At 47.5% G+C, this 22,743-nt stretch overlaps 1 protein-coding gene across 5 annotated transcripts in view; it reads right to left on the reverse strand.

Moving 5' to 3' along the window:
* Positions 1–22,743, reverse strand: part of LIG3 (DNA ligase 3) — a 1,054,678-nt gene that overhangs the window by 955,072 nt on the left and 76,863 nt on the right. For all 5 annotated transcript variants that reach the window (XM_069614890.1, XM_069614888.1, XM_069614887.1 and 2 more), the window contains exons 4-6: positions 18,237–18,434; positions 17,134–17,285; positions 15,011–15,177 (exon numbers count right to left, since the gene is read on the reverse strand). In XM_069614890.1, the coding sequence (XP_069470991.1) occupies positions 15,011–15,177; positions 17,134–17,285; positions 18,237–18,434 (517 nt within the window). The remainder of the gene's footprint in view (positions 1–15,010; positions 15,178–17,133; positions 17,286–18,236; positions 18,435–22,743) is intronic.

A 22,743-nucleotide genomic window follows, 5' to 3' on the forward strand; every position in this document is an offset into this window, starting at 1 on the left:
ATTATGCCGCAGCTTCAGAAGTTTAATCCCTAAGAAGTGTTGGACCTTGTGCCCACAAGTCACAATGCATCTCCCCAGAAGGTATCTGAAGCAGGCAAAGTACTTGTTTTGGTGAAATCTTGTTAGGCAAGATCGTATGCAGTACCCTTTGGGTGCACTACAACAACCTTGAGCTAGACAAAGGGGATGCTAAGTCACCCCTCCAGCACCCTATTGTAAGATAGTGTGTGCTGGGTCTAGAAAGTTACAAGTGTAAGCAAAGTCAATTTCACTTCACTGCTCTTGGAAACAGTAGTTCATCCAATAGAAGGTATTTAAACCTTTGGCAAATCTGAAAGAATTCCCTGTGTCACTGCACTGAAGGTGCTGTGTGACAATGCAAAAATATGATGCCTATGGAGTTTGTCAGACTCCACAACCAAAAAGAAACAGTTCAAAATCACATTTAACATACATGAGAGAATGGAAAAAAGGGTCTCACTCTCTCCACGCAAAAAATTAAAGCCCAGAGTCCAGCAAAAGAGCTGGGGGTCTCTAAGGTAGAGAGGAATTAGCACATTTCTGAGAATTCTCCATAACAAAAACAAATGTTCAAGAGAAGGGATGCAACAAAGTTACTGGTAAGTAAAGATGTGTTCTCATCTTTCAGATTTCACTGCACAGGTGAGGCAACCAAAAAGCAATGGAATGGAAGGATACAAAGATACTTGTTCCCAATGTTATCCTATGAAGGACAGGTGGCGACAAAGGCGTTGCGTTTACTTATCCCCATGACTCAGATTTTCCCAGAGGACAGGATGGGTCGACTAGGGAGAGGGGGTGGGGGGGGGGGGAGGAGGAGGAGGGTGGGGGAAAGGAGGGGGGTGGGAGGGAGGAGGGGGCGGGTGGGTGTCGCGGGAGATTTTCTCTGGAAGTTTGATTTCCCACCATTGGTTCCGGTGAGAGGCGCCCAGGAGCTGCGGGTGCAAGTATTCTTCCAGTCGAGTCCAGGAGCAAGGTGCAACTGTTTGCGATGGAGAAATGCAGAAAGCACCGATGCAAACCTCTTTAGGCCACTTTCACAGGATGGGGAAAGACGAGTTCCAGTGACACCCATCCTGCATAGATGACGGCAGGCGCCCTTACAATAACGGTTGAAGGCAACCTTATAGTGCAGGATCCCTTGAAGCTGGCAGACTGAAATTCGGCAGAAAGGTGACTTTCACCACAAGTTGTTCAGGCTGCAAACGCGGAACGACAACGGTTCTAACGAGGTAGCCCACTGGAGAGCTGGTCAGTCCACCGGGTGGTCCAGGGACACTTTTGAAGGCTCAGGACAGCTGAATCCTCGAAAACACAGACTGGTTGGTCCCACCAGCCCAGGGGTTGAAACATCGCAAAGGGCCTTTACAGATCAGGTAGTCCAACAGGGCTTCACCAACCAGACGCAGAAAAGGATGCTGGCTCTTTGCAAAAGTCTTGGCTCTTCAATTGGCTGTTCTTCTACACAGGATTCATGGTTCCATCGCTGATCTGAAGTAAATTCTGCAGGAGTCCACTTCTTATCCAAAATCCAGCCTGGAAGCAAGTCCAAGCCCACCAATGGTAAAGGTCTGCAAAATTTAAACAGCCCTCAGGAACCACCACACCCAGACTTTCAGGCATCACAGATGGGGAGTGGAACCAGGCAGTCCCACCCCCTTCCTGAGAAGCACGCACGGACAGGGAGGCAGACAGACAGACAGACATACACACATCCCTCGAAAGCTGGGGCTTTCCCAGGCAAGTGCATGACCTTATATGGGATTTCCTGACCAAGCAAGGCAGGAAGAAGGCTTGTTAGGCAAAGTTTGAATTCAGTACCCTCTGTGAACACTACAAACAACTATGGCTACAGGTATATATGCAACCCAATCTTTGGTATAAGCTTGTACTACACAGTTGTAGTAGCGTGTTGAGCAGCAAGGCTTATCTCAAGAGGGGAAATGTGAGCTGTATTGGAGTTACAAAGATTCACAGTTACAGGTATTCAAATAAACTCTTACCCTCAAGGTTTCTTGCATAAACAATGAATCATTTGTCAGTTCTAAAGCTTTCTTCAGAAGGGAGCAATAGAATAGCAACACACAAATATGACAATGCATTACTTACCGTAAAAGCATTTCTGATGGTTGTATCTGCTTAGATTCACATGCTGTGCATAGGTCCGACAACCAGTGGTCACTGCAGAGTATTGCATTTTGTTTTTCGTAGTCGAAAAGGGGACGTCGACAAGGCGTGTCTGTAACACTATCCCTATAGTGACGTGCGTTGTACCCACAATCCCTCACGCGTCGAGATCCCTCTGTTTGTATTTTTTCTGCCCTGAGCGAGCCTTCTATACGTGAGTGAGTACAGAAAAGAGAGAGAGATGTAGAAAGGTGTCTATGTTCCTTCCATCCGAGTGGGGAGGAAGGGTGGGCGCATGTGAATCTAAGCAGATACAACCATCAGAAATGCTTTTACAGTAAGTATTGCATTGTCTTCTGATGTTTGTTAATCTGTTTAGAATCACATGCTGTGCATAGACTAGCGAGCAGTACCCGGAGTTGGCGGTGGGTTATGAGAAGGAACAGTAGAGAAAAGAGGTCTTAATACTGCCTGTCCCACCTGGGAGTCAGATCTAGAGTGTGCATCTAGACAGTAGTGTTTTGTAAAGGTGTGCACAGAACTTCAGGTAGCCGCTTTGCAGATGGACTCAAGGGGAACATTTGCAATGAACGCTATGGAAGCCCCAGTGCCTTGAGTAGAATGTGCTCTTGGCTTGAAGGGTAGTTCTCTCTTAGCAAGAGTGTAACAGAGTGCTGCATTGAACAAGCCATCTAGATATAGTGGACTTTGAGACTGCATCTCCTTCTCTTCCTGCTGCCACCGAGACAAAGAACTGATTAGTCTTTCTCAGTGGTCTGGTTCTTTCCATGTAGAACATGACAGCTCTGTGTACATCTAGTGTCTGCAGACTTTTTTCTCCCAAGCTGGAAGGGTTTTGAAAGAACGTTGGTAGTTCTATTGACTGGTTTACATGGAATTTCGAGATGAATGTTGGTGCAAACCTTGGGTGTGTGCGTAGAACCAGCTTATCCTTGAGAACTGTTACGAAGGGGTCTAGAACAGAAAGAGCCTGTAGTTCACTTACTCTCCTAATGGAGGTGATAGCTATTAGGAAAGCAGTCTTAAGAGTGAGGTCTTAAAGAGTTGCCTTGTGCATGGGTTCAAAAGGTGGGCCCATGAGTCTAGAAAGTACCACATTTAAGTCCCATCCGGGAGCTGGGTTAGCTATCGGAGGGTGTATTCTCTTTACCCCCTCCATGAAGGCCTTGATAACTGGTATCTTCCACCACGACACTTTAAGTTGGGAAGTGGTGTATGCAGAAAGTGCCGCCAGGTGGACTTTAATGGAATTGAACACTAGACCTGAATCCAGTAAATGTGTCAAGTACAGAACAATGTGTGTGGGAGAGCAGTCAACCGGGTTGATGCTCTTACCTCTACACCAGATGACAAATCTTTTCCTCTGCGGGAGTTGTAGATGTCCAAATTCTATGATCTCAGGAGCCAGGCTGCTAAGTTCATGGTTTGAGGGCATGGATGCAGTGTCCTGCCCTTGTCCTGTGACAGCATGTTGTACGGGCAGGGAAATTTCACTGGGGAGATAGGGACATCTCCATCAAGTGAGCGAAACATGGCTGCCGGGCCCACATTGGGGCCACTAGTATCATGGTAACCTGCTCCTGGTGCATCTTGTGCACCACTCGGTTGAGAAGGGGAGTCAGGGGAAAGGCGTAAACAAATTTCCCTGACCATTGAATCGACAGACCGTTCCCCTTGGACTGGTTCTGGGGGTACCTGGAGGCGTAACTTTGGCATTGTGAGTTCTCCAGAGTTGCAAACAGGTCTATTTCCGGGAATCCCCATTGCGTGAAGACGTCTAAGACGATGTCTTCGTGCAATTGCCATTCGTACTCTTCGGACAGGGGGAAGTCTCTGCTTAGTTCGTCTGCTAGCAGATTGAGTTCCCCTGGTACGTGTTGTGACAGTAGGAACATGTGTTTGAGAGGCCACTTCCATATATTCCGGGACAGCTTGGACAGTCCTGGAGAGTGGGTGTCCCCTTGCTTGTTGATGTAGTCATGGCTGTGGTGCTGTCTGTAAGGACCATCACTGTCTTCCCTTGTAGGTGTTCCTGGAAGGCTTTTAGTGCTTTGAACACCGCCAGTAGCTCCAGTAGGTTTATGTGCTTGGATGCTACGTTCGGAGTCCACACTCCGTGAGCAGTCTGATGGGATAGGTGAGCTCCCCCATCCTGTGAGGGATGCGTCCGTGGTTAGAGTGGCCTTCACCGCGGGTGTGGCAAAGGGTTTCCCTATTATCAGGTTTTCCTTTGTCCACCACCGTAGCGAGAGAACCAAGGCTTGCGAGACCACCACTAGATCGTCCCATTGTCCGCTGGCCTGACACCACTGGCTGTTGAGCCACTCTTGCATTGGGCGCATGCGCAGGCGCGCGTGAGGTACCAAATAAATACACAACGCCATCATTACTACCAATCGCATCACTTTGCGCACCGTCACCTCTCGACCTGCCACATATTGGGGGATCTGAAACAGCATGTTTTGGACGCTCTCGTTGGAGGGGAAGACGAGGCCGTCCTTTGTTCGAATTAGAGCCCCTAGGAATTGTTTAACTTGGCTGGGGTATAAGCTGGACTTCTTCTCGTTGATGGAGAAGCCCAGTTGGAACAAAAGGTCTACAGTCTTTTGGGTGTTTGAGAAGCATGTCTCGTAAGAATCCCCTGTTATGAGCCAGTCGTCGAGGTAAGGGTATACTGGGATGGATAACCTGCGCAGGTGGGCCACTGCCACTGCCAGTACTTTCGTGAATACCCTTGGTGCAGATGCTATGCCGAAGGGTAGCACTCTGAACTGGTAGTGTTTGCCCTCTATCATGAACCTGAGGTATTTTCTGTGCGCTGGCAACATTAAAATATGAAAGTATGCATCTTTCATGTCCAGTGTTGTCATGTAATCTCCCTGTGATAGCAGTGGGATCACTTCCTGTAAGGTCACCATACGAAACTTTTGGCGTTTGACAAACTTGTTCGCTGGGCGCAGATCTAATACAGGGCGCATGGTTAGATCCTTTTTGGGTACAAGGAAGTACACTGAATAAATACCTTCCATTATCTGAGATAGAGGCACGACCTCTATGGCTCCTTTTTCCAGCAGTTGGTCCACTTCTTGGAGAAGGATGGCAAGGTGTTCTGGTGTCATGCGGCGTCCCCTCGGGGGTCTGTATGTTGGGGAACTGTTGAACTCTATACAGTAGCCGCGGGCTACGGTGGAAAGTACCCAGCGGTCTGATGTTATACCCTCCCATGCTGGAAGAAAGGATGTTAACCGGCCCCCGACTGGCGTTGCATGGGAGGGGACGCGAATCTTCGCGTCACTTGGTGGTGTTGTTGGCTTGGGAGCCTCTGGGGGTGGAACCCCAGCCTCTTCCCTTGCCACGACGTTGACCCCTCTGATTGTACTGGCCGCTATTACCCTGGTAGTTGCTGGCAGAGTACTGTTGTTGTTAGTGGTTTTGTTGCTGGCGTTGTCCACGAAAAAAGCGCTTATTACCAAATCCCCGCCTGTTAGGGGGTTTTGAAATTTGGTCTAAGGTCTTTATTGTATCAAATTCTTTCTTCGCGTTCTCCAGCGCGTCATCCACTGCTCTCCCAAAGAGGTTGGACTCCTCTATGGGTTTATTAATAAGGGACGCTTGTGTTTCCGCCTTAAAACCGGAATTGCGAAGCCAGACGTGACGCTTCAATAAAATTCCTTGTACCAAGGTGCGGCCAGCCGTCTCTGCTGCATCGAGGGTATTCTTGACAATGCTCTGATTTACCAGAGAGCCCTCGTTAACTGTAGCCAGTAAACGAGTCCTTAGGGGTTCGGGAACTTCTTCGATGTCCTGTTTGAGCTTAGCCCATTGAGCATCGGCATAGCTTGCCAATAGGGTATTATTATTGGCGATTCTGGTAGAGAATGCTGCAGAGGTGGTGATTCTCTTGGCTAGGGCATACAGCTTCTTCCCCTCTTTATCCGGGGGTGCCTCGCTAGTAGATAGTGGGACTCCTGCCCTTTTCCTGGTGTTGGTCACGACCAGGGAGTCCGGGATTGAGTGACCCTTAATATATAATGGGTCTGATTGAGAGGGGGAGAACAGTTTCTCAATCCTCGGATTGACCCCTCTCACCAATGCAGGAGTGGAAAGAGAAGGTGTAATACGTCTCTTAACTGAGGCGAGGATGGGTATAATCTGGCTAGTGGGGGGTTTTTCTTTGATAATCCTCTCCATTTCGAAATCGAAACTGGGTGACCTCCCCAGTTTAGATTTCGAAATGTGCTGCTGCCTTCTTCTGCAGTGCATTGAAGGTGGGTTGATCATCGACAGGCGAAGGGTTCCTGACTGGTGTATTTTCAGTAGACCTGATGACTATACTGCTACTGCCTGCGTCAGTCGACCTAGCCGGTGACTGCCAGGGATTTGGGTCGCCCTCGCCTGTGTCTTCCTGGAATCCTTCCTCACATAGGTTAGTTTCCTCGTGAAAACCTTTCTCTTCTTGTTGGTCCTCAACATAGGTGAACTCATCTTCCTCTTGGAAGAAGGTGTCTTCCTCAGTGGGATTGTAAGAGTATATGTCCTCCTGTACGGGGTTATAAAACTTCTGGTATTTAGCCCTTGGACTCTCCAGGGGTGCCTCCCTTGGTCTCTTGGGTGCCCTGTCTTCTGGGATGGACATGAACCTGTCTAGTTTGTCCATACAGGTCTGGAACCTTTCAAAGGTCCACTGAGGTCGGCCAGGACGGTCTGGGAAAGTAAAGGGGGTTTCTTCCTCCTGTAATTGTCTGGTTCTGTCCCAAAACCTCAAAGAAAGAGAGCCTTCGCCTTCTGAGTAGCCTTCTTGCTGGCTAGGGCCTTCTGTCGGCGTCGGGAACTGGCCTGATCTGTTTTCCGGCGCTTTCGGCGTATCTTTGGCCTTGTGCGCGGTTTTCAGCGTTTCACTCGCCGTACGTCTCTGGCCGTCCTTAGATGCTATGCGCGTGAGGCTTTCGGCGATCATTCTCTCTTCCGAGGGATCGGTCGCCGTCGCATTATGTAACGTTGAGCCTTTGCTCGTCGAGTCCTTGCTCGTCGCATCCTTGCCCGTAGAGTCCTTGTTGGCAACATGAGCGCTCTTGCGATGCGCGTCGGCGGAGGTTTTGGTGTTAGCGCCCTTATTTTTAGAATGCCCAGTCGCCTGTCGCAGAAGCGGTGGCGGGGAGGGCTGACGACCCTTACAGTCGGCAGAAGGCGCCGGTGGGCCCGGCGTCCCCGTTGGCGCTATGGCTGCCTTCGTCTTTGACGAATGCATGCCAGGGGGTATGTGCTTTGGTGTTTTTCCGTGTGCGTCCTTGTCGCCGGGGTGTTCATCCCCATAAGCTGGGCGTGAGCCGGGCTTGTCGGGGCCGGGGATGGACGACGAGGAGCTTGAATGCTCCTTTGAGAGGTCTACAGCCTCCGTTACGGGGACGTGTAGTCACTGTCCTCGTCACAATCGGCGGCGGCAGCGGGCGAGGAGTCAGGCCTAGACATGGCGTAGGCCGCCCACCTTTTGACCCTGCGATCTTTTAGAGTTTTGGGCTTTAGTAATTTACAGGCCGCACAGCCGTCCTCCTGGTAATCGAGGGGTAAGCAACGGTTGCACCGTTTGTGCTCCTCCTTCCAGGTATATTTACCCTTGCAAAGCGGGCAAAACCTAAATGGCGTCCTCTCCATAGCTGAGGGTGATAAGTGTGACTACGACCTCGAAAGAGAGGGAGGGGAAAGAGAAAGCCATTCTTAAAGAGAAGAAAGAAAGACCACAAAACCCCACTCTCCCTACTGTGTAAGGCCGACGAGGCCAGGCCACGTGTTCGGCAGCGCCGAAGGATCCCCTCCGCTCGTTCTTCCATCGAAGATCTTGCTCGGCGGAGAAACAGCTCTGCGTCGAGGGAGGGTTCTAGGTTATTGATATTAATAACAAACGACCAAAGGTCGAAGAAACTATTTGGCAATGTCTCTCGAGGAGCTCCGCATAAAGGCGACCAGTAGCTGGGCGGAAAAAAACAATCTGAGGGACCTCGACGCGTGAGGGATTGTGGGTACAACGCACGTCACTATAGGGATAGTGTTACAGACACGCCTTGTCGACGTGCCCTTTTCCACTACGAAAAACAAAATGCAAAACTCCGCAGTGACCACTGGATGTCGGACCTATGCACAGCATGTGATTCTAAGCAGATTAACAAACATCAGAAACTTCAATACTGTACACTTTGAGTTTCTGGATCAGACAAGGCCCTTTTGGGATGGCCCACAGACACAACCTACACCCACAAGTGACTTCAGTAACAAGGGTGGTGGGGACATTAATACCTTACTGTTGGCATACATAATACTCAATAGTTTGTAAAAGGCAAAGGTTATTAGAACACAAGAAATACAAATTTTCTTAAGCAGGGCAAATACTTTCAAATATCAAGAGAAGAGTCATTCAATTCAATATGCTAAGCCAAAGTCAATGGGCAAAATTCTTTGTATAGGATGCAGCACTTCAGGTAAGAAAATGGTAAAGTCTTTGCACAGGTTCTTAGGAGTCTTTGATAAAAAGAAGAACCAAATGTAGGGCCACAAGCTGATTAGACTTGCGAGTTGCAGAAGTTACAAGCACTTCCACAGTAAGAGGTAAGTTCTCTTAAGCTAGTTTTACAGTTTCTTAGTAAAGAAGAAAAAGATGCAGCTGAAGACTTCTGTTCCTGTACAGCTCTGCAGATCTCACTGTTCCTGGGCCTCCGTCGTGGGGACAAGAGGGAGGACGTCGGGGGACTCCTGCACTGTATTGGCACTGTCAAAGCTGGCAACCGGCAAACTTTACTTTCAGTGGCTGTTTCGCGTTTCAGCTCCTTGCTTTACAGCAAATAGCAATAAGCGTGGTTCTTGGCTGTCAAGGTGGACTTTCCTCATGTGACCCACACTCAACTGATGGGGGTCAGGCTTGGTAAGTCCTGCTTCGTGGGAATCCGGAGGATCTTCCAAAATCTTTCGACCAGTTTACAAGCAAAGCACACAATCTGGTGTCCCTCTGCCTGGCTCTACGGTTTCCTGCAGCACTCTGAGGAAATGCAACCAGCTCCGAGATGGGTGTCCAGGTGGCTTACTTGGGAGTTGATTGGTCCCACCAACTCAAAGGGATAAGTCGTTCTTGCAGGGATTCTCTGTCGATACAAACTTGGCGAGTCAGACCTGCAGCAGGGCTTCACTGGGCAAACCAACGGTCCAGGAGCTGCAGCAGCCGTCCTCTTCAAGCTCTTGTTCGGTTCCTTCGTCCAGTGGTCGGCTATGCCTTCCAAGCCAAAAGACTTGCCTTTTATTCAGTTCTCTCCCACTCCTTCCAGCCTACTTGTCACTCACACAGCAGGGTGGCTGTCCTTGACGGACAGTCAGCCAACCAATCACCACAGAGTGCAATTGGATCTCCTAGGAGTCTAAGCACAGGGAGTTTAGGGCACCTCCCTCACTTCCTGCCTACCCCAGACACTCTGGAGCCAGAGGCGGGTTTCTGTCAGAAACCCTGCCAAAGGCGAAATTAACAAAGAGACCAAACCTGGTTTGGGGCACAGAGAAACTCTCTAGAAGGACCTTTCTACAAAGATCTGGCAAAAAAGAAGACCGGGCGCCATTTTAACAAAGATGGCTGGACACCATTTTGAAAAAGATTGTAAAAGATGATGCCTATGGGGTTTGTTAGACTCCATAACCAAAAGAAACAAACACAGAAAACACATTTAAATGAAAAGTTCAAAGTCCCGAAGTTCAGCAAAAGAGCTGGAGGGCTCTAAGGCGGGAAGAATTGGCACATTTTTGAGAATTCTCCCTAACAAGGCCCAACAACAATATGGCTGATCAACAAGTGACAATCTCGTGGTGTGGCCATTTTAGGGCAGCAGCCATGTTTAGTACCCATATGCCGGAAACTAGAATGTGCACACTATAAATAACTCACAAATTGTAAAAATAAAATTCCTGCCACCAGCATGTCTTTAGGCACATATAAAAGTAACCGAAAATTCCAAATGTATAAGTCAGGGGAGATACAAAAGTATTCCCATTGTACTGATTTGTAAGATGCTGTGTGCAAAGTTAAAAAATTGAAAGTCAAAATGGAAATAGTTTCCAAGTACTGATAGGGGGAAACTGAGCAGTCTTTCAGACTACCAAAATGAGCAAAAGGCCTTCACTTCCCTGTAAAAAGAATCATTTTTGGGTAGGATGGAAAGGCGCAGACACTCTGACATTGCAGGAAATGTACTAAAACGGTGACCCAATCCCTTTCTAAGAATGCAAAAAGAAATTTGATCTAGGGGAAAATGAAAGGTTCAGATACATGCAAGTACAACACTGGATCTCCCACCCGTCAGTGAAAAGAGCGGGAACAAGAACCCTAACAGGCTTGGAACTAACAATGCAAGAGGGGAAACCAGGGAGAGGGATATCTAGAATTTACAGACTGCTCGATGGAGCACAACCAACGGACAACCTAAGATACAAAGAGAATTGGGAAAAAGATGTAGGAGAGCCGATAACAGAAAGAGTGTGACCAGATTTGAACAAAAGCTCATAGATCCTCCAAATGTACAGCAATAAAAGAAGCTGCATATAAATTATGCTACAGATGGTACATGTCCCCCCACAGATTACACAACATAAACTCAGAATATCCCCCAAACTGCTGGAGACAATGTGGAGGGAGAGGAGACCTGTTCCACATGTGGTGGGCATGCCCCAAGGCGATTACCTATTGGAAGGAGATACTGGGACACAAAGACATTACTGGCAGAGAGTTACCAATTTCACCTAAAGTGATCCTGCTGGGAGCGGAGGCAAAGGGTATATACGCGGCATCGGTGCATATATCCACTCTAATAACACACTTAATATCAGCAGCACAAATGACATTGGCACAAAGGTGGAATACGCTAGAGGGCCCAACGACGCCATGGTGGTGGGTGAAAATATGGGGAGTAATGGCAAAGGAGAAGGTAACTGCCATAAGAACAGAGACTTACCAGAGATACCTGTCCATATGGTCCCCTTTTAGAGACTTTGTCGGAGACAGGGAAGCCCATTTCTATAAACCACAGACCCTCAGAAATATATCGATCACCTAACAACCCAGAACAGAGAAAGAGAGAGAGAGAATTAGCATGACGAGAAAAGGGAACAAGGCGAAAAGTGGGGGAGGGAGCCAACTGTCCAAGTGCTACACTCAAGAACCTATGTATGAAAGAAATGAACACTGCAGAGACTCTGGTCTACTTGGTCCCCCTTACGAAACTGTCGAAGAAAGAAAAGCCTATTTCTTCAAACCTCAGATTCTTAAAAACGTTTATACCTCCGGACAGTCAGGAACACAAAAGAAGTGGGAGTCTCATATGGGGATGTTTTAGCGGAAAGGTCAAAAGACTCTGGAACCCAGAGATAAAGGATCGGGGTGGGGGGTGGGGAAGAAAGTTAAGAATGAATCGATAAAACTGGGAAATTTCTGTTGTATAGCAGCAGACTACGAAGTTATGACGCAGACTCATATTGTCAAAAGTTATACTCTTGTACATTTGTTGAAAGTAAAATGTCTTCACCTCTGCAAGGAAATAAAACTGTTTAATAATTTAAAAAAGGGCAGTGGGGAGGGTGGAGGAATAATAACTTCTAGTTTAAAAATTGGAGGCAATTTACACAACGGGTGACATGAACCCTGAATGAAAATTTGGTTTTATGCATTGTGATAAGTATAATGATTATATGCTGTAATTGATTATGCCTCTATCGAAAAATAAAAATGGTAAAAAAAAAATAAAAATTAAAAAAAAAAGTGAGGATAGGTTCAAAAAGAAAAGCAACATATTTTGGGAGCTAGGGGGGGTACGTAGAACTATGGAGGAAAAGTTCCTAAAAGAGAAATCTTTTCTAACATTCCTAAGTGATCCTTCCAGCCTAGTGGGATTCAAACTTGCATCATCTTTTCCTCATCCAGGATACCTGCTGGTATCTGACCCAAAACATAAGACACACCAAAACCCATGACCACGAGGCCGAAGCTGCAAAGTCCAAAAACGGTGAGCACTGTTGTCTCAAATAATCATATCCAGTGGTGGTGTTCCTTTTGCAGTTTGGCATTCAGGGGGTTACAATGCACCCCAACTCCCCTTCCCACTGAAAAGCAATAAGAAGTGAAGTCTTCCTGCAGCTATCCTTACCTGAGGTGCCTGGATATAGAGTCCTGCCTAGGGTTCCCCTTAAACACGATTTTGGAAGGCCACCCTATTATGGTGAACAAAGACACAGATCTAGCCAAACCCAAGGTCTGTGAGTGGTCTAGAACTACACCCTTCTGGGAAGAAAGAAAGCATACGATTCAATATCTAGTGTAACACAGGTAAGTACTCAGATGCATGAAATTCAATAAAGGACACTTTAGAATAACCATACAACAGATTTGCCCACACTTAGTAAGTCCAACCCTATATGGTTTGGAGCCTTGTGCCCTTAAGTCATCAGTTCCAAAGTTATAATTTTCAGATGGGTTTACTAAGAGTTTGGATGATGCCAGTGGTTATAATACAAAAGTCAAAAGGTTGGCAGGCTTCAGGTAATTAAACTCCCAATCACCAACACTAGAAAAGGCCTAGGAAGGGATCCTTGGCCAGGCCTACCAAAGTCAGGACAGCAAATTGAGGTAAGCTTTACACCCACGAAACCCTATATAACAGGAAAAAAAGGAAAACATATATTAACTTACCCCATATGTCCCTCCCACCCCCGATTCTGATTTCTGTAAAGGGTTGTGTACTAATTGACCTTTTCACAATTGACCTCGGGAGAAAAGACCTAATTTAGAAGGTCAATTAAGACATGCGGGGGGGGGAACCCCCTCGCAACCCCCCATCCAATCCAAAACTCGCCGCAACCCCCCCACTCAATCCACTTTTATATTATTTATAATCCAAAACCAACCCAATAAATATATAAAATAACTAAAATAATATTTATTTTATTTATTTATTTATTTCCATTTATAAAGCGCACAACTGCCCTAGGACATTGTGGCGCTGTTACATCCTATTCACTTGGGTGCAGGCAAAAGCAGAGTACAGTTCCCGTTCAGGGTCATAAAGTATTAGGCGATAAGCGGGTCATACATAATGGGCGATAGACAGTTCCTTGGTTACAGTGGAACAAACAGTTATTTGAATAATATGGTTTTCAGAGACTTTCTAAATGCTAGGAGTGATGTTTCCTTCCTGAGTTTGGGGGGGGGGGGTAGTAGGTTCCAGGATTTTGGTGCCAATACTTCAAAGCTAGTACCGCCGGCTTTGGCTCTGTTAAAGACAGGGACCGCAAGTTGGTCAGAGTAGAGTTCTCGCTTGGGTCTGAGTGATTGTGCAGGGTGTATCCGGTCAGCTAGGTATTGGGGCGCTGATTGGGAAAGACATCTGTGTGTGATTGTGAGCGCCTTGAACAATATGCGTTCTTTGATAGGGAGCCAGCGGGCATCTTGTCTGGCCTGGGAAATATATAAAGGTCAATTGTGCAGAAGGTCAATTAGAACCACTATAATTAGGTCAATTGTGCAAAAGGTCAATTGTAAAAGGTCAATTTGGGTAATACCCTGTAAAGACCACTGCCGAGATTCCGGAATCTGTTGGAGACACAGTTTACGGCGTTTGGTCCAGTCAATGTCGTCCCAGGTGCAGAGGTTACTGTTGGACACAAGATTTAGTTTGTCAATCGCAGTGCTTGGGTATAGGTTCCATGCACTTTCCAGCTGAACATCCAAAGGAAGAAAAGATGAATACTTCGGTGGAGCAGGCAACCTCATGAAACCGCTACAGTGCCAAGAAGATGTATTGTGACGAGAGTGACCACGATCAAGCAGAAAGATTTACTTACATCGAGAAAGTCAGGTCAGGAGTCAAACCAAAGCAAAAAGAAATCTTTCCTACCATTTGGCACCAGCAGCATGAGATGCCTTCTGGTGCAGCGGTCTAGTCTTTCATCAGCTGCAGGCACAGAGGACAATGCTGTAGGTTACCTGCTATCCTGCAGCGTAAGCCTGTTTTCCTCTGTACTATGGTCATTGTTCCTTCATTCTCATTCTGGTTCTCCTGCACTTCTGCTCCTCCTGGCTCCAGGCTCTTCCTTCTTTTCTCTTATTCTGATGGTGCTAATCCTCCTGCACCTGGATTCCTGCCCTGGGCAGACTCTGCTGCTGCATGGACCTTACTTGCTGTTTCCTTCTCCTACGAGCACCGTTTTGAGGGGAGGTTTTTCCTCCATTCCTGAGATTTTCCTCATTAAGGATGATTCCCCAGGGGTCACGCTGTACTCAGATTGATTTGTTTTCCTGATGAAAGGGCACAGTGGCTACTGATAGGAGTCGGCCTTAACTCTAGGTTTCATCGAACCCAAAGAAGCAAGGTAAGGGTGGGGTCAGATAATATGCCCTTTTAATTATGTAAAAACAAAAGTTGTGTACAATCCATTTGGATACACAAACTGTTTTGGATTAGTTGGATATTTTGCTTTGCAGAGATTGTAGAGTGTTTGACGTTAATGCATGTGTGCTTTTAATAATGTATTTTTCTATGCATATGTGTGGACTTTCGGATATTTGTCAATCGCGCTAACTGTGGACTGTTCCTGCCACCAAACCTCTGATCGCCTTAATCTAAGCCTTACAGCTCAGTCTTGTTAACTAGTGAGTATCTGGGTAGACCAAGTGTGAAAAGCCCTTGCAAGTGCACTAAGTTGGCTTCCAGCAAGTACACACCAGTGTTTATTAAAACAAAAACCTGATGCCTACAACAAGCCGCCCAATGGCACCTGTATGGATAGCGCAGATGGGACAGTTACGACACGCCCTGCCCACCTGCAAGCAAGATCCTCCAATGCCTTCTGTTGCTCATCCTCCTTTGTTAGTTCCGACAGCTTCATCAAGAATTCGTCCACCTCCTGGATGGTCAGAACACTTTTTGCTGCAGGCTGGAAGGATTTGCTCTCATCAAAAAAGATACGCACGGTTTCAGACACGTCACCCTGGAATCCCGAAAAGAGAACAAAGCATTAGATATTTCATTTGTGTATCAAGAGAGATGTCAAGAGTTGGCCAATGCAATCCTAAATTCAGAAGAATACACCAATTTAAAAGTTGAATAACATTGCATGACTGGGGCATGAACAGACAGTTATTTTTAAGTAATTTATTATAAAACATGAAAAACGAAAAAAAAAAAAAACAGAAGAGTTTGCCCATCCAACCCCTTAAACACCAGCAATATCCTATGTTGTATAAACAGAATGGGCGTCGCAACCTCTCAACCGCTCTATGTCCAACACAAGAGCTTGCTAGTATGTACATCAAAGAAGCTGCCCATACTTTGTTCAAGTTCTACCCCCACGTCACACTTCTCTTGCCAGGATTTGCCCTCATCACATTGTCTGCATTCATAAATTTCATTTTGTGGGGGTCTGATTCATACTACACTTTTTGTTACACTTTTTCACACTTGTACTATTTTCCACATGCTGCTTTTCAAAGGGTATTTTCCTCTTGGCTTCTGTGTGGCTTTAGCTTTGCTCATAAAACAAAGTTCTGAATTCAATGTGCCTACTTTGGCTTAAGTTTCAATTTTATTTTCATTTAGTTCAGTATTCAATTAATGCATTTCAGTATTTGCTTAAAGTGTTCACTTTATGCAGCATTCAATACGACTTAAAAAGCACTGCGTTACTTACACTAAGCGCCCGAGAGGCACCCCGACTCAGAGTGACTTCCCTGACACTAACCGGTAGTTATGCACCCTCTCCGGCTGCCTTCTTGCTTCGCCAGAACGGCACCGGCGAGCCCTGCTCGCAATTCCGGTGCTCTACAGCACACGCCGACGTCCCTGCCTCCTCCACACGGACGTGGACGGCGTCCCCGTCTTCCTGCTCGCAGGGGCTGCTACTTGCATCCCAGTACAGATGCTCCCACTTCTGTGGCCATGCAACGGCCTGCCTGGCCGGGGGCTCCACAGTTTTCTAGGGCATCGGCCGGCGTCCTGGCTTCCTCGCCGGTCCCACCACGGCTGCCTCCGCACGACACAGGTCCCTGGCTTACAGCTTCCACACAGGCATCCCTGTTCCCTCTCTACAGTTTCACTGACCTCTCTTTATACACCTGCAACCTTTCAACCGGCTGCAGGTGTGGACTCACCCTCAGACTTGTCAGACCATAATTAAAAGGCACATGCCTGATTTAGCAGAGGGAGTGGGAAGGAAAGGTATGGTAGTAGTGAGAGTAGTTCAGTTCACTCGCCTCTTCCACCACCCCCCTCCGTTGTTGTGGTTTTCTTTCTTCATTCATGTTGTGTTTTGTTGTGTGTAGTAGTGAGTACATTTGGTGGTGATAGTTTTTATGTTTCACAAAGGAGGGTTACATTACTGAAGTGTATATTGAGGATGCGTCCTCGTCTCAGTACTGTCAGCTGGAAAATGTGGGGAAATAAGGGAGACTGCCCTAGAATAGCCCATAAAGGCCAGCGGAAGGCTAGGTTGTTCCTCAACAGGAAAAGGGAGAAAACATGTCTCACTCAAGGGCACCGCCACTCCCAATCCTCAATGATCCTCCACACAGGTGATCCTCCCTCGCTTCTCCGTCCCCGGGGTCAGGATCCAAGAGTGATGATCTTTCCCCGGCCACCTGCGAAGAGGATCCAGCCGCCTTAGGTTTCTCAAGAGCCCTATTGACACTCATCCCAAAAACAAAACCATTTCTCTGCCGGGGCTAAGGAAGATGATCTAGTGCCATCACAAAGATGCTCAAGGGCCAATCTGTCTTACTTTGCTCCAGGCCTTCACTGAAGGCTTGAACCAAAGGTTGTGCAAAGAAAACCTGGCTCCAAGTCAAACCATGTACTCCTCGGTTAAAAAGAAGAACCAAAGACTTCGACAAATGTCCCAATTTCCCCACTGATGTTACAGAATGAATGCAGATGCCAAGCCTCCTCTTACCTGTTCTAGGTCCCGCACCATGTCGTCTTGATTGCAGTTGAAAATGCGGCTGAACAATTTCACAATCTGCTTATCGTTCAGGTTGTATACACTCTTAATAACTCCTGGCAACAGCAACTTGACAGTCAGGTAAACATCCCCATGGAAACCATCTGCATCAGTAAAGTAATATCACCTTTTATTACCTGTGCATGGGAGGGTTTAATACTGCAAGAAGAGCGCGTGATCGCTATATGATCGATCTGCAATGCAGACAATAGAACAGGGAACAAAATAATAAACTTGGCTTCTAGCATAGAAACGAATCTACACTAAGAAATAATCTAAATGGTTATCCGTAGATTATACATTCAGACATTACCCCTAAAGGCGATACTGTTCAAAAAGTCCATGGAAAAAATAAGCATTTTCAATATCTTTTGACTGTTAAGTACTTCTCAAAAGCTATTAGAATTAGAAGCAGTTATAATCCCATCACAGGCTTTCCAATTCCATAGCCAGAGAGGTCTCTGGGTCATCCATTTAAACAATTAATGTGCTAAGAGTTAGAATGAAAAATTGAAGCCAGTACCGTACTTTCCAGATGATCACACAAGATGAAGGCAATTATCATTTAAATGGGTGGTTGGTAGAAAACATCAATGCCACAGTCAGACTGAAGTGAAAATAAAGAAGTAACTGGAGAGAAGACATAACCGGTGAAGCACTAACATGCTTCACAATCTCACCATTGACACACAAGTAAATGCTTTTAGCAGTGATATTCTAAACACTATTAACTTCTATGATGCCTAAATTTTCTGTGCTTTTTTTTGTTTGATATTCCTCCCCCACCCCAACATCCTTTATTGTATATGATATGATATGATATATGGCATTTATAACACACCTATACAGAAGTGTTTTACAATGGTTTTCATTTCTACTTTTATGCCCACTCTGCGGGTTTACCGTTATGTACAGCACATGTTTGCATTGGGATGAATTTTGAGACGATTATAAATAAAACACAATATGTTGGTTATAGTGCTTTAAACAGAACTCCCTAATACATATACCTCCCAGTATCTACCCAGGCCAAATCATTTAAGTATGTTGGCTACCTCCTGCTGTGCCCTTCTGAAGGAAGTCTTGGATGATCTGAGTCTTGACATTGTAGCTTGGCTTATCAGCAACCATGGTGCAGAGTTTTCGGAATTCCCGCAGTGAGCAGTCCTTGTGCTTGGGGTCACAGAGCTTTGCAGAAAGGCTGCTGCTGTGGGAGATCCTTGGGGAAGGAACTGTTGGCACGGTTGGCTTCGCTGAAGTTGAAAAGTAGGTTAGGGTGTAATTTGGCTTAACATTCTTTATTACATTTAAATTACATTAGTATGTGCAAACCATTTTAATAAAAACAATCATATTAGAATATATTTTGAATCTAGCTAGCATCTCTTTACCCATTTGCTCAGTTATGAGGTTACATTGTGCCCAATTAGAGATGGGACAAGTTACTTACTTGTAATTATTGTTCTCCAGAATGGGTCTGGCATGGATTCACATGCTCATGAATATTCCCAGTCGTCAGGCTGGGAATCCTCTGTAAAAAGAAAAACAGTTTCACTTTCACTCACAAACTATTTCTCCTCTAAACCAATCACTGTACTCTGGGTCATAATGCCCCCATCCAATGACAGCCCTCTCCCTAAGCCCCTCCTCTGGCAGCCATCTTCAGATTTGGTAAGCATGTAAAATGGCAGTATGACCAAGAAGAGCCGCAGAGGGGACGGAGGGAGGGTTTGCATGTGAATCCATGCCAGACCCATGCTGGAGAACAATAGTTACAGGTAAGTAACTTGTTCCTTCTCCAGCATGGGCTCTAACATGGATTTGCATGTTCATGAATAATAAATACAAAGCAGTACACCATTACACAACCACGGAAGGTGGCAAGGCTCAACAGAAATAATCAACTCTTACCTCTAGAACAGACTCACCTCAAGCAATCAGGTTGCGTAGCACTGCTTGGCCGACTCTGGACTCCTCCCCGGAATCCGCGATGATGCAGTAGAACCTTGTGAAGTTCTGCTAGACCTCCACGTATAAACCTGCAGATGTCCAGCAGGGGCACACCAGCTAGGAAAGTCATTGTCGCAGCGATCACTCTGGTAAAGTGGGCTCTCAGACGGCCAGGCAGCAGTCAGTTCGGCAACCGATGAGTGCACGATGCAGCCAGGGAGCCACCTTGAGATGGAAGCCTTGGACAAGGCATTACCATGCTTCACAGGACCAAAGTTCACGAACAGCTGTGAAGCCTTTCGAAAAACTCTTTCTGCATGCCACGTAGAACATCAGGGCGCGGGCAACATCCAGCGAGTGCAGGGCCCTTTCAGCCGGTGACAAAGGTTTCAGGAAAGAGACGGGCAACATCAAGGGTTTGTTGAGGTGGAATTCCGACAGAACCTTCGGCATGAAACAGGGGTGCGGCAATAGCAGTACCCTCGATTCGTGGACAGTCTGGTATGGCTGCTTGCACGATAGGGCCTGTATCTTACCCACGCTCCTGACGGAGGTGATGGCCACCAGGAAAGCAGTTTTGCATGGGAGGAACTTGAGAGGGGCCATATGCATAGGTTCAAAGCCCCCCTTCCCCCATGAGCCTCGTCAGCACCACGTTGAGTGCCCATTCACCAGTGTGAAAGAACAAAAAAGTCCTTTAAAGAATTCCTTGACGAGTCGATGAGACCAAAGTGAAGACCTTCCTGGAGCGCTGGTGTAGTGGGAGATAGCTACCAGATGTACATTGATCGAGGAGATGGGCCAGTCCGGCCTTGGCCAAGGATAGCAAATATGGAAGAATCTGCAGGGCCGTGACTCTCAGAGGGGTAATCTTCTGTAACCGGTACAATCGCTTCCACTTGCGACCGTAGCACTTCAAAGTCGACGAGGACCCGGCCTTGACGAGGACCTCCCTTCAGTCTGCAGGCAACTCATACTCCTAACTCCAGGGCTGCAGGAGCCAAGCCCTCAGGCTGAGCAATCCTGGGTCGTGATACAGGATTGCGCCTCCTTCTCTGGCCAGAAGATCCGGGACCACTGGTAGCTTGAACAGAGGCGACGCCGACAGACTGAAACGGTCCGAATACCAAATCTGCCTCTGCCACGCTGGGGAGAGGAGTATCATCCTGCAGTCACACTGAGTGTATTGATGACTCATAGTAGGAGAGGCATTGGAGGAAATGAGTACAGAAACATCCCTTCCCATGGGACCGAAAACATGTCAACCGGGCTTCTCTGTTGGTGGAATCTGCTGGCAAAACTCTGGCAATTGGCGTTTGCTGTAGTTGCAAACAGTGCAATCTGGGGCCTGCCCCACTTGACGAAAATGTATTCTGGTCCTACTCGTGGCAGGAGAGCAATTCCCTGCTGATGGGATCCGCAATGGTGTTCTTGACTCCCTCTAGGTGTAGAGGGATGAGGAACATTTCTTGTCCGACGGCCCATCGCCATAAGTCCTGTGCATCCCTGGAGAGCACTAGGGATCAAGTGCCCCCTCGTTCCCTAATGTCGAACATTGCGGTTGTGTTGTCCATGTAGATCCTCACCCTCATGCCCTTCAGAGATGGAAGGAATGACTTGAAGGCCCAGACCACTGCCTGTAGCTCCAAGATGTTGATATGGAGATATGGCTCGGGAGGATAGCTCAGGGGCAACGTGCATGCCTTGGATGCAGGAAGACGCAGAGCAACATAGGTTTGATCCCCGGGTCTGCGCTTAGAAACCTCTGGGTATTAAGCGCGTTATAATTAACCCATCATATCATATTCTATCCTTCTCCTCCGGCAGCCACAGGCCTCTGGCGTGCAGACATCCAGTGTGGACTCCCCAGCCTTCCAGGAAAGCATCCGTGTTGACCGTTTCCTGGAAAGGACGGTTCTGAAATCATGTGCTCCTGCGATGGTGGTGTGGACATCACACCACCTTATCGCTCAACGGAACTCGTCGTGCAGAGTGATCTTGTCCGCAAAGTTTCCGGACACTTGTACCCAGCGAGCGTCCAGGAACTCCTGAAGATGTCGCATCTGTAACATGCAGAGCTAGATGAGGTAGATGCAGGACGACATGCCGAGCAACGACTTGATATTCTGCACCGTGGCCGTCTTCATCAACAGCCACTGCACCTTCCCCTGAATGGCCGCTACACACTCCTCCAAGGATGATGCTAGGGAGATAACAAGGGGGGTCCTTGGAGACTCTCTGCCAGACATGATGCTAGGGAGGACATTGTATTGAGTCTGGCCCCTAGGAACAGCGCGTTCTGCGATGGTATCAAACAGGACTTTGGATAATTGATGGAGAATCCCAGATCGGTCAGCAGCTTGACTGCCACCTTCAGGTGTCCAATGGCTAACTCTCGTGAGCGGGCCCAGATGAGCCAGTCGTCGAGGTACAGGTATACGTGAATCCCCTGAATATGCAGACGGGCCGCTACCAGTGCCAGGCACTTAGTGAAAACTGGGGGCAGACTTCACTCTGAAGTAGGGCCTTGAACTGGTAGTGTTTCCTGTGAATGGAGACATGGAATTAAACGTCCTCCAGGTCCAGCGACGTCAAGAAATCCACTCTTTCCTGTTGGCCGAGCACATACTGCAATGTGACCACCCTTAATTTCTGAGACCTGAGGTACTTGCTCAGACGTCGCAGACCTAGAATGGCCTCCAGTCCCAGTCTTCCTTCTTACCAAAAAGTACCTTGAATAGACTACAGAGCCCTGGAGTAGCTGGGGAAGCAGCTCTATAGCCCCTTTCCAAGAGTTGAGGGATGTGCTGCTCCTGACGGGCTAGCAGAGGGATCCACAAACACCTGTGCTGAAATTCCAGGGTATGTCCTTGGGAGAGAGCGTCCAGCACCCATTTGTCAGTGGTGATCTTTGCCCACTCGCTGACAAGCCCAGTCAGCCAGCCTCCCACTGGGGTGCACAGGTGGGCCCACAATGTCTTGGCCAGTTCAGGCTTGCTTTGGAGCCAGCGCCCTGCCATGCTGGCAACGGCAACGCTGTTCTCCTCCCCCGCAGGCCTGGGAACGGCCTATGTGGGCTTCCCGGTTCGTGGATCTGGAAAGCTGACAGTACAAGGAGAAACCTTTCAAAGACCTGCCGACAATCCTCTGGAGGAGCTAAAGGAAGAGCGGTGCTGCTGTAGGGTGCCCAGGCAATGGGCAGTCTCCGTATCCACCTTGATGGCCCGTAGGGACTCATCAACGACCATCCTGAATAGGTTATCTCTGTCAAAAGGCATGCCCAGTACCTTCGTTTGGACCTCCTTGTGGAAACTCGTGGCCTTCATTCAGCCTTGTTCAAACACTGTTCCCCATCTGCCAGAATCCTGTGTCGGCAACGTCCACTGCCACTGTGATGGTGTGATCCGACGCTACCTCTCCCTCCTGGAAGAGGACATTGCGTCCATCCTCTTGTGGTCCGGAACTCCAAAAATCGGACCCAGCTTGTACCACAGCTCCTTTGAGCAGTATTTGGACATTATGCAGCCCAAAGTTTTGAGAGCGCTGTATATGAAATTACGTATATGGGCATTCTCGTGCTTGCGGCTCTAACAAATAAAGTAGCTCCCCTGA

Source organism: Ambystoma mexicanum, chromosome 9 (assembly GCF_040938575.1).
Source record: "Ambystoma mexicanum isolate Mex_15411 chromosome 9, UKY_AmexF1_1, whole genome shotgun sequence".
Taxonomy (NCBI): domain Eukaryota; kingdom Metazoa; phylum Chordata; class Amphibia; order Caudata; family Ambystomatidae; genus Ambystoma; species Ambystoma mexicanum.